At 34.3% G+C, this 11,874-nt stretch overlaps 2 protein-coding genes across 2 annotated transcripts; both read left to right on the top strand.

The window, feature by feature from the left end:
* Positions 1-961: 961 nt before the first annotated feature.
* On the top strand, positions 962-6,150 carry LOC110994869 (esterase FE4-like). Its single transcript, XM_022261761.2, has 3 exons — positions 962-1,303; positions 2,639-3,909; positions 5,395-6,150. Exons 1-3 carry the CDS (start codon positions 1,130-1,132, stop codon positions 5,576-5,578), a joined length of 1,629 nt encoding a protein of 542 aa, XP_022117453.2. The 5' UTR covers positions 962-1,129; the 3' UTR covers positions 5,579-6,150.
* A 2,266-nt stretch (positions 6,151-8,416) lies between these two features.
* LOC123689191 (esterase FE4-like) lies at positions 8,417-11,737 on the top strand. Its single transcript, XM_045628312.1, has 3 exons — positions 8,417-9,009; positions 9,488-10,737; positions 10,976-11,737. Exons 1-3 carry the CDS (start codon positions 8,842-8,844, stop codon positions 11,181-11,183), a joined length of 1,626 nt encoding a protein of 541 aa, XP_045484268.1. The 5' UTR covers positions 8,417-8,841; the 3' UTR covers positions 11,184-11,737.
* The last annotated feature ends 137 nt before the right edge of the window (positions 11,738-11,874 follow it).

An 11,874-nucleotide genomic window follows, 5' to 3' on the forward strand; every position in this document is an offset into this window, starting at 1 on the left:
ACCGAATGAATCAGTTTGAATAGACTTTTTTTCACACAATTCACACTCATTAAACACATACTAAAATTAACATAAAATAACATAAAATAGCTTAATCTCGTTTTATTTAATATAAATTATTTTATATGCATATGCAACCCTGCGGGGTCTAACTATGAGAATAAAATATTTCAGCGGTTAGTAAGAGTGAAAGAAAAGGGACAATAATAACATTGTCACGAATGTGGCTCTCTCACACACCCCTGCCGCTCATCGCCCGCCATCTTACCGCTTCAATTTAGTAATAGATTCGATATATTAAACATAATGTAGCTAAGTTGTACGTCTTACATGCAACAGATATTGCCAACAACTACAAACGTTACAAGAAATTATTCTTAATTGATTGTATATATACAACATTTTTGACATAGCTATATGGGCTCAACTTAAATATTTTTAAATCAATTGAATCGATAAAAACTGAAATCCTTCTATAGTGATATTATTAAAGAACAAATCTGTACCTACCCCTATGTAGGGTTCATACCTACGTACCCTACATATTGCCAGTTCTCAAATCAAGGGCGTATAACGGAAGAGAAGAACTGGCAATAAACTCTCCGTCACTCTTTTTAATCGACAATTTTTTTCTTTTACACAACGTTTGTGAGGAGATGCGTTTGTGACCATTACACCATGTTCCATATGACATCTTGAGTAATAAAGAATAATAAAAGCAAATATTTGTCCTCTATCAGCAGGAGGCATGGTGAAATATCAGCACGCAAGTACCTACTAATGTAAAAAATAACATCATGGACATGTAATCAAAGACCATTACTATTTTTATAAATTTTTATTATGTAGTACTCCAATAAAGACAATTGAAATGTTTATTCTATTATTACTGAGGTTGCAATATATTAAAGTAACCAACTATCTTATCAACATTCGCAGAACCCTGAACGCGTAACCTCGCAACGTATACCTACTCGCACGCGCCGCACTGGTCAGCGCGTTAACAACATTATTATTATCCTTTTACATCCAGTCATATAACATTAATGACACGCGAAACTCGTTTCTTATAATTATTACGAGTCAGAATTTTCAAACACAGATTTATTTTTACTTAAAGTGTTATGAGATGTGGAAATGGTTGGTGTTCATATGGTTGATCGCAACGAAATTGCTCAAAGACCCGGGACCAGTGATAAAAGTGAAAGATGGCTTGCTCCGAGGCAGGACTAGTGTGGACGGCAACTCATATCAGTATTTTGGAATTCCTTATGGAACTGTGGATCAGACCAATCGTTTTCAAGTAAGTTCTCAATTTACCAGAGCAGTGTTGGCCTAGTGGCTTCAGCGTGCGACTCTCATACCTGAGGTACCAATGGACTTTCTTTTTAAGTGCGCATTTAACATTTGCTCGAACGGTGAAGGAAAACATCGTGAGGAAACCGGCATGTCTTAGACCCAAAAAGTCGACGATGTGTGTCATTCACTGGAGGCTGATCACCTACTTGCCAATTAGAAGTGATCATGAAACAGATTCAGAAATCTGACCCCAAGACCTAAAAGAGGTTGTAGCGCCGCTGATTTTTTTTTCTCAATTTACCATAAGTAACAATTATTATAAAACACAAAAGTCTCATTTTAATGTATATTTCTGTTTGCGGTAGGAGTTTTTCTTATCTGGAGTTTATGTACGTATAATATAGCGTATAATGCGGGAAATCGAAGGCAGGTTTTAGTGGGAATATTTCAAAATATTGCTTACTCTTTAACTAGCCGTGGGTTGAGTTTGGTCTTAATATTAATTAGTGTGCAATAATTAGATTTTATTGATTGTGCGCTAATTGAAATCTAGAAACAGCTTTGAAATCTTTAATTGCATATACATAGTATTAAAGACAAATAAAATTGTACTGATATATTTTAATATGTAAATTCTAACAAACAAATATGACGTCAAAAATTATACATGCAGTATAAATAATAATCAATGAGTACGTGACATTGAACTTGAATAAACAATATGGTACATAAAGTACGTACGTTTTTTCTTACAAAACTGGATAATAAATATTTTTCGTTTTTGTGCCATAAAGCCAACGTGATAATGATATCACGTTTACTGATTATATTTAATAGGCAAGTAAGCATTATTGATTCAATCTCATACAATTTATAAACCACCCAGAGTTCAACCCAAGACATTTTGCTTAAATGGCCTAAATCCAAGCGCTTGACTGTAAAACAAAGAAAGCGTATTTTTTAAATATAACTTTATGTATTTAATGTGATAGCTGCAATTCATTTACTATTTTCATACCACGGCTAACACAATACCAATAAACCAATAACAAACACCATCAAATTTAATTAATTAATAAACGGATTCTCGACATTCGGTTTTCGTAGAGTTGTTAATTATTACAATTGTAACAATCTAATATTACAGAATCGTTTTTTAATGACATATTAATTATAGTTACCTTATCAACAAATCATTTCAATACTCAATAAAATACTGAAACCTTTAAAATGAGCACGAAAATACAAAATCGTGAACAAAAACGCTCCTCGCTTTAAAGATTTTAAAATAATTATTTTTATTCGTAATAATTATTGCTATATCTTCTATCTGTTGCAGGCACCCCTACCACCAATTAAATGGAAAGGTATTTTCGAAGCTATCAATGAGAACACGAGATGTCCCCAAAAGATGTTTGGTCCTATTATCGCCGGCGTTGAAGATTGCCTCAAACTAAACATCTACACGCCTATAACCACTGTTTCACATTTACGTGCTGTAATGGTTTACATCCACGGAGGATGCTTTTTTGAAGGAATAGGAAACGCTTTTTTATACGGGCCAGATTACTTTGTGGATAATGACGTCATCTTTGTTGGGATCAACTATAGACTGAACGTCGAAGGATTTCTCTGTTTGGGTATTAAAGAAGCACCAGGCAATGCCGGTCTTAAAGACCAAATAGCAGCTCTTAGATGGGTTAAAGAAAATATCGCTGCATTTGGTGGTAATCCCAATAATATAACAATATTTGGTGAGAGTGCCGGTGCCGTGTCTGTATCGCATCACATTATGTCTCCCGCTTCTAGAGGACTTTTTAGTAGAGCAATCTTACAGAGCGGTTCAGCATTGGCGCCCTGGGGCCTTCAACATGATCCTCTTGAGACCGCTAGAAATTTAGCTAAAGAATTCGGATACTATGGTAAAGATCCTCTTGAGATTTATAAGACTCTATCTAATAGAAGTATTGAAGAGTTAATTAATGCAATAAAATTCAAAGAAAATAAGAATTATATAACTGCGGAGATACTATTTGCACCGTGTGTTGAAAATGTAATTCCTGGAATAGAGCCTGTAATCACTAAACATCCCGTGGACACTATTATTTCCGGAAACTACACTAAAGTTCCTATGATAATAGGGTACAATGACCAAGAAGGTATATATTTTGTAGCCAAAGATTTTGGAACCAGTTTAAAGCAAAAACCCAATGATATTTTACATGGAGACCTAGAATTTCCATCAGAATTGAGCAAAAACGCAAGCATGCAAGAGATAAATAAATACTACTTTTCATCGGGGAAAGAGGATTTCATTATGGATATGATTAATTTATATTCAGATCTGCATTTTAAATACCCAGCCGTGATTGAATCCGAATTGTACGCGAGGACGAGCGACCAACCCATTTATTACTACTTATTTAAGTACAGCGGGTATATCAACATGCCGAAGATTATCTCATACTTCGGGTTCGTCCAGGGGGCATCCCATGCAGATGAGCTTTTCTACTTGTTCAAACCGCATACTTTCCCATTACCGACACGCATTCTAGAAACCCATATGATAAAGCGAATGGTCACATTATGGACTAACTTCGCTAAATACGGGTAAGTAACTTTACATTGCTATCACTGATATTCGATAATGCAAGGAATATAGAATACCATGCAAACAAACATTTATGAATAGGACTACAACCTGTCCTTTGGTAAATAAACTTGTTTTTATAACGAAATTTATTTTATATTGACCTTTTGAAATTATAAGAACCATCAAATCATCATCAATATCAAAAATTAGATTAAAGGTTATTAATTTTTTATATGACACACCTTATCTCCTCTTCTTTCAATGCCTCTCCATTACTGAAGGTTGCGTAGAAATGTGGGGTCTCTATGCATCTTCTACCGGATACATTATGAAGAGTCTATAGAGGAGTTGTTCGGTTTCTAAAACCTGCAGCTTAGTTTCATTGAGCGCGCCACCGCTATGTGGAACCAGCCACCCACTGACCTAACCAATTCAACTAAGGGTTCTTCAAGAAAAGAGCGTACCAATTCTTGAAAGGCGGGAACGCAAATGCGAGTCTTCTGGCGGGTACATGGGCGGCGCTATCACTCAACATCAGGTGTGCCTCCTGCTCTTTTGCCTTCTATTACATTAAAAAAAACATAAAAACCGTTAATCCATAATCAATATTTATATCTTATTCTATAAATCCTTAATTTCCTATACGAATGTGTTAGTGAAATAAATTCTGATATTATAATAGGGACGTGATCCGCATATTAAATGGGACATGCATCATAATTTGCTGTTTTATTTCATGTCACGGCGCCTCACAAAAATACCGATGAAGCTCAATAATATTTAGATTCGTGTTTGTTTATAGGATTAACAATGCCACCATTCACCATACCTACAACAAAGTACAAATACGTTTTCGTTTTTAATGCAGCTTGAAAGATAATTAAATATGTTTACTGATAAGAACCGATATTCTCTTACGCCCAAACCCAACCTATCTCAATCCATTTATTATCTGAGATAGACATCTTAATTCAAATATTGACAAAATTGTGCCCATAATCAATCGACGAATTGTTATAGCCATCTGCCGATACAAACTATCCATGGCAGGTTGGACCGGTGATAGACCTTTATATGAAAATGTCAGTTCAACTGTGACTTAAGATTAACTTTACCAGTTTTTAAAATTATTAAATTTTTAATTTTTTTATAATATAGACTTGTATATTTTAATATTATTTGTATTGTTTTATTTACTTTATTTGGCTTATATTGAATATTAAATATGAGCGTTAAGAAAGAAGAGAATATTATATCCGTCGCCAAAAATGGATTGTCTTCGTAGGTTTTCAATCTGAGATTGTAGATAAATTATTGAGTTCGGGCGTTAAAGTATGGCTGTAAATTACTTTAAAAAGAAATAACGACTTATATTTGTGTATGACTTAAGCAATACTAAAATTTTAACTCAAATATTTTATACAAAAACATGGTAGAGTCAAATGTTTATAACTCCAAGATGTTGAGTGGATATTATATTAATACATGATCTTATTTTTTAGCGAACCAACTCCGACCACCTCGCCTCTCTTACCTGTAAAGTGGCAACCCAGCCAGGCTTGGAACCCCAAAGCCTTGGTCATTGACCGACACCTGACCACTAGCCCCCTATGGGATGAGGGCTCCATATCTCTATGGAATAAAACTTACATTAAGTACAGGAGGAAACGTTACGGATTTCGATAAAGGGACCTATAGTATAGACAATATTTTGTTTATACTAGCTTTGTTTTTGATTTACGATTTGGGCTGACTGGTAAGACAAAAGTACATCTTTTGCAATTGCAATTGAAACTTCCATAAAACGAAATTATATTCCATATAACATCCTATATGTTAGAGATGTACTTTTGTCTCTAGCTTATAAAACAAACACAAACAAATATTTGCCTTAGTCATTAGACTATAGTGGTGGTCACATTATGGACTAACTTCGCTAAATACGTATAGGTAAAATAAAATGACTGATGAAAGTATTAACTTTCATTAGTCATTTTTACTATAAGATTTTGTTATGTCTAAAATAATGTGGTTGACAGTTACTAATAAATAGAAAATATGTGATATGTATGTTGTTAGGAGGGGTGTGTTACGGGTATTAGGTTGTGTTAATTTATTGAACGTATGTATGTTTGGTGATACTAAATCTAGTCCTATAAATATCGAAATCAAATAAATATTATTTTAAACTTGAAAACTATGTTATATACAACAGTTTTCACATTATGTAATAAATAATTATGCAAATTGTACCGTGATTGTGATTATTGTATTTAAGGTAATCTGCGGTTAAAGAGCATCTACTCAAATTAAATTAATAAATGTTTTTACAGTTATGTCCTACCAATATCATCTCAACTTTCGTCTGAAATGAGGCCGTTAGAATATTTACGTGCATATAACTATCGCTTTACCATTTGACATTTTACAAAATCTATGAAATGTTCTTTAATCAGGTGATAGGTTTTATTCGGCACGATCTTGGTGCTTATCTCATTATCCAGGGTGGTAAACTTAGCCTACCCAAAGTATCCTTCGCAATCGAGCCTTAATTAGTTATTAAAACATCACATTAATCATTAAATAATTGTCTTTATAATGAAGATCCAACGGGATTCAAAATTTCGTGTCTTATTTTTGTTTAAATGGAAAACGATGTAACAAACAATGTTGGTAGCTGCGAAGTTGTTACAAAGTACAATATGAGACGACGCTTCTACAAAAAGTTGTAAATGAACAAAAAGACAAACAGAATAAGCAAGTTGGACAGCTGTTCGTCTGTCGAGTGAGCCGCTGAGCGCGCCAAGAGGCAACTTATGCATTCAATACAACTCAGACAATAACTTCTTCGCAAATAAAAATCGCGCTCACGAAATTCGTGGATGGTTTTTTTGCAAGGCCGAGTTCAATGCACAATATGATTACTGCAGATTCAAATAACTTTTAAATGTACGGCTTTATTCAAAAATAATACTAGACGTGAACATACCAAGTTTTAGAACCAAGAGCCGATGTTATATAGCCTTCAAAATGACTTTTTTCTCAAACATTGCTTTATTAAAATGTATTAAATTTTATGTTCCAAATTTCATAGTGCCGTATATTTCAATTTTCATCTCGCTAAGATTTAACAATTATAGCAATCATTAAAATGGAAGGCTGCTGGCATAAATTGTTAAAGGCAGTGTACCGTGCCCTAACTACGAGATAACTTCACAATTAAAAGGCCGAGGAAGTTCTTCCAATTTGCATGTTTGCCCAGTTTATAACAATTAGCCCGCTTCCCGGGTATTTTTCTTTATTACCCGGATTAACCGGGCCTCCCCCCTCTCCCCTTGCCTCCCAGCTGGTCGCCGGCTTGCACTTGGCCACGTTAATTACATTTTATAACGAATTGCCGCTTGACGCGATTGTTGCACTTTGCTCGCATTTTCCGTCGAGAAATAACTGCGTATTTCCGAGAAAAACAGAATTAAAAGCTTCGCTTTTTACTTTTATTGCGGCGCTAGAGTTGGTGACTTTGGCTAGAACTTTGAAACCAACTGAAACAAGTATAATGTAAATAAATACAGAAATCACTTTTCGTTTTATAGAAGTTTCAATTGTAAGTTTACTTCGAGTTCAATGATTGAAATATGTTAACATTTACGAGTGCTCCATCTGTTCAAATTCTAGGTTTCGCTATTGATAGGTAGTAGATACACTTTTGGATCTCTTCTTGTAATAAATGTATTGTATATAAAAATAACATGGCCTTTCAAAAATAACATATTGTATTTTTATGAAGTAAATAAGCCTAACTCATTTAATAAAAAAATAAAGTACAGAGTTGGCCTTCAGCGTACGACAGTCATGAGCTCGTAGGTTCGAATCCCGTCTGTGCACAAATGGAGTTCTATGTGCGCTTTTAAACACTCAAACATAAGGTTAAAAATGGAAAGTTAGCGTGTGTTAGGAAGCCTTATCACCTATACTACGGTCGCGGAGCACGAAGAATTTCGTATAATGACCCGTCATCTTATGTCTTTGTCGCTCGCGCATAAACATATTGCCGTTGTGCTCACACAGATGCAGTGACCGCCGTATTCAGAGATTGTAAACCTTTTAGTCATAACCATTTGTTTGTTTTGTTATAAGTAGTAATTCCTTTTTTAACGCTTATCGGTATTATTTTTTTATGTTATGTTACTGTTAACATGGCCAGTAAACGGAAAGCGATTAAAAATTCCTATTAATTTTAATTCTTAGTAGAGCTTGTCAAAGAATTATACATACATACACTCGAAAAACATAACCCTCCTTCTGGCGCAGTCGGGTAAAAAGCTATCCTTGGGTACTTACCTATATTAAGTCGATGATCTTATTTACAAAGCTAACTCAAATTCTAAACTACCGTTTTTAATATTCGTACTTTTAAAAAAAATGTTTTCAACCACTGGCAGTAGGCCCAAAGGTCATTGTACGAAATTCTTCGTGCTCCGCGTCCGTAGTATAGTTGCGTATTAGAAAAAACAAATGATCACGAAACACATGTAGAAATCTGAGGTCAGACCTTAAAAGGTTTAGCGCCACTGGGTTTTTTGTTACTCAAAACTAAAAAGTCATATCTTTGACGTTTAAATAACATGAATATGTCTATTTAGTTAGTGTAATGTTCAAACTGTACTATGTCTCAACTATTCTCAATAGTGAGCTAACTTTGCGAAATGCCCATAAGCGAATCTTTCGTAACGTTACCAATGAAAGCTCGCAAAAACCTCACTCAGCAGAGAACGTGCGACATGATTTAACGTTTCCTACATTTTGTTATTAGTTTTAGACACAGTAGCAATACTTTAGTGAAGATTTTACGATCGATTTATTGTATTAAAACTGATGGAAGCAATCGAAATTCCTAGATAAAGAGATAAAATTATTGCATAGTATTTCATCCAAATTAGAAATGAAGAATGAATATAATATTGAAAATACTAAGTTTATTTGTGGTTTGTGAAACTGTGTCTTGTTTACTGACGCCAGTGGTGGAAATAAGTCAAGGCAAGTTGCGAGGATGGAGAAGCTTGTTCGGACAAAACCGGTATTATAACATACCTTATGCAGTTGCTGCCAGATTTCAGGTAAACAAAGTCACCTGATAAGATAAGTAATCTTAATCCTCTTCTCATATTTATAGTACTATTTTTTTACTTTACTATTAAATGCGCATTTTATTAATCAGTGCGACTAAAGCATGGAATAAACCTTTAGAAGCACTAATGTCTCAATAACAAAAAAATAATATTTTCTATTAAGTAAAATATCAGCGCGAGTCATTTTGTAATGGAATAGGTATTTTTTACGAAGTTTGTAAAGACATGAACGATAATGATCTATTAATAATATATACATACAAGAAAGTACACTCAATCGGTTGAGAGCAAGAAACATAATTATTTATTTCTATTGAATATATCAGAAGATTGGTGTTGGTTGCTTCTAATACAAGAAGAAAAATCAATGGAAAAAAATCAGTTATAACTTACTATTAAGAACCAAAAAACTTATATGTAATTAAAAAATTTGAGTTTGGTCATTATTCTGATAGCTATTTTTCAGAAACCAAAGGAACCGTCAAATTGGCATGGAATATTCGATGCCATTCATCGAAGTCAACATCTGAAGTGTCCACAATGGAGGAAGTTTTTTGTATTCGGAACAGAAGAGTGCCTGTACCTCGATGTCTTCTCGCCAGAGTGGGCAACACCAAGAAGCAAACTACCCGTGATGGTTTACCTTCACGGCGGCGCTTACTACATGGGTGCAAAAAATCTCTATGACCCAGAATTTCTAGTAGTCAAAAACATTGTCGTCGTTACTGTCAACTATCGGCTCGGCGTTCTTGGGTTCTTGTGTTTAAATGGAATATCTAATCTGGGACTTCGAGACCAAGTCGCTGCTTTAAAGTGGATACAAAAGAATATCGCAGCATTCGGTGGCGATATAGATAATGTCACCCTTTGTGGGGAGAGTGCGGGTGCCAGCTCGGCGGCATTTCATCTACTTTCAGAATTAAGTAGAGGATTATTCCATAAAATGATTCTCATGAGTGGCACAGCTTTGTCTGTTTGGGCATTTAATCAAGAATCTACTGAACTAGCGTTTAAAGACGCGAGAAAAATTTCACAAGTATATTCAGATGAAGATGTTTATAAAGTATTTACGGAGGCTCCTTTAGAAACGTTAATAAAAGCAACCAAAGACATATCAGTTAATCCAAGATATTTCAAATATTCCCCATGCGTGGACTCTCACAATTCAGATCCGTTCTTCAGGGACACTCCATACAATATAATGAAATCGGGTAACTTTAATACTGTCCCTGTTATGATGGGCTTCACTGAATCGGAGGGATCTTACTTCTATGGATTATTGGATGAGTCATCGGTTGCCAATCTGAATGACAACTTTGCCGACATGATACCATCGTTGTTTTCATGGTGTCCCAACAACAGACAGCAAGTGGCAACACTGCTACGATCTCACTACTTTGGACGCGGTAATATTACATTAAATTCCGTTAACAATTTGGTTAGATTTTATTCTGACTGGGTGGCGTATGCTGCTATTATAGCATTCTCTAAAGTGTTAACTAAGTTTTCTAACAAACCAGTCTATAACTATTTATTCGCTTATGAGGGTGACAGAGAATTTGCGAAAATCTTTATAAGACACCTAAAAGGCCCTGTCCATGCTGGAGAGTTGTTCTACATTTTCAAACCCTTCGGAATTCCAATGTTACTTTCCACGAGAGATGAAAGATTTATTGTTAAATTTACTACGATGATGACAAACTTCATGAAATTTGGGTAAGTATGCAATAGTTATTTATATCATATTAATTACATATATTCAATTTGGTTTGGTAAAAATATTGCAATTAACAGAGATTTTTATTATAATTAATTACAAATGATAGTTTTTACAATTAGAAATAAATATGTGATAGCGAAATATGATGAGCAGAATAAGAGTAGCATACAGACAATTTGGTGTGATTTATGGAATTAAAGAATGTGTTAAAATTTCGTTTAAAATTATTTTCAGGAATCCAACACCAAAGACTTCCAATCTTCTAAAATGGCCTCGTGCGACAAGAAACTCTTCAAACATTATGGTACTAGATCAGAATCTCTCTGTTTTAGTGCATCCATATGAGCGTCACACCGGTGAGTTTTTCCTAAATCTGCTCTGCAAATATGGAGAAGCCGGTTATGTACCCTGTGACAGTTCTCAAATATGCATGAAAAATTAAATAAAACAGAAATATCACTCTATTATTATTTTTATAAAAATAACTAGATATTTTTCCAGCATAACATTACAGTTTCAACTAGATTTTATTTCAATTTTAAATCATAGCATATAAATACCTTATTGATAAATCCAAGCTCAATATCTGAAGACATTCAGCTTCCACAAACAATGGCGCGGAATAAAATAACTCCAGATCACAAACAGAGTGCAGCCCGCGGCGACCAAATAGACTTAATAAATATGCAGATCAAATATTAAAAGAGCCGCAAGACCTCAGACAAGACGTTTTTAAAACTGAATTCAATATTGCTTCGTTTTAATTCAATCACTGCTGTATATTTTGTTTAACATCAATGGAAGAAATTATATACCTATAAATGTTTTTGTTTGAATTTATTCTGTATTCGGTCTAGTGAAACTACAATATTGTTTACGGATTTCTATGCTATTGCTTATGGAGGACCTTTTAAATATAGAACTTAAGACATTTAACCATGCTTCATTGATTATTTTTATGAATGGTACACAATATTATACCCATACGATCACGAGGAAAAGCCGAAGAATCCAAGTGTAACACGATGGATCATGGAGAGGCAGTAATAAAACTAATATTTGATCTTGATTTTAATTAATTACGGTGACAATAACGTCACATTGAAAGTGAATCTAGAGTTAGGTCATGTCTA

The sequence above is a fragment of the Pieris rapae genome, chromosome 1 (assembly GCF_905147795.1).
Source record: "Pieris rapae chromosome 1, ilPieRapa1.1, whole genome shotgun sequence".
Lineage (NCBI taxonomy): Eukaryota > Metazoa > Arthropoda > Insecta > Lepidoptera > Pieridae > Pieris > Pieris rapae.

Coding starts and splice junctions, on each gene's coding strand:
- LOC110994869 (XM_022261761.2), top strand. CDS start 1,130: ATGTGGAAATGGTTGGTGTTCATATGGTTGATCGCAACGAAATTGCTC. Junction 1,304..2,638: donor ATCAGACCAATCGTTTTCAA/GTAAGTTCTCAA, acceptor TATCTGTTGCAG/GCACCCCTACCACCAATTAA. Junction 3,910..5,394: donor ACTAACTTCGCTAAATACGG/GTAAGTAACTTT, acceptor CTTATTTTTTAG/CGAACCAACTCCGACCACCT.
- LOC123689191 (XM_045628312.1), top strand. CDS start 8,842: ATGAATATAATATTGAAAATACTAAGTTTATTTGTGGTTTGTGAAACT. Junction 9,010..9,487: donor CAGTTGCTGCCAGATTTCAG/GTAAACAAAGTC, acceptor GCTATTTTTCAG/AAACCAAAGGAACCGTCAAA. Junction 10,738..10,975: donor ACAAACTTCATGAAATTTGG/GTAAGTATGCAA, acceptor AATTATTTTCAG/GAATCCAACACCAAAGACTT.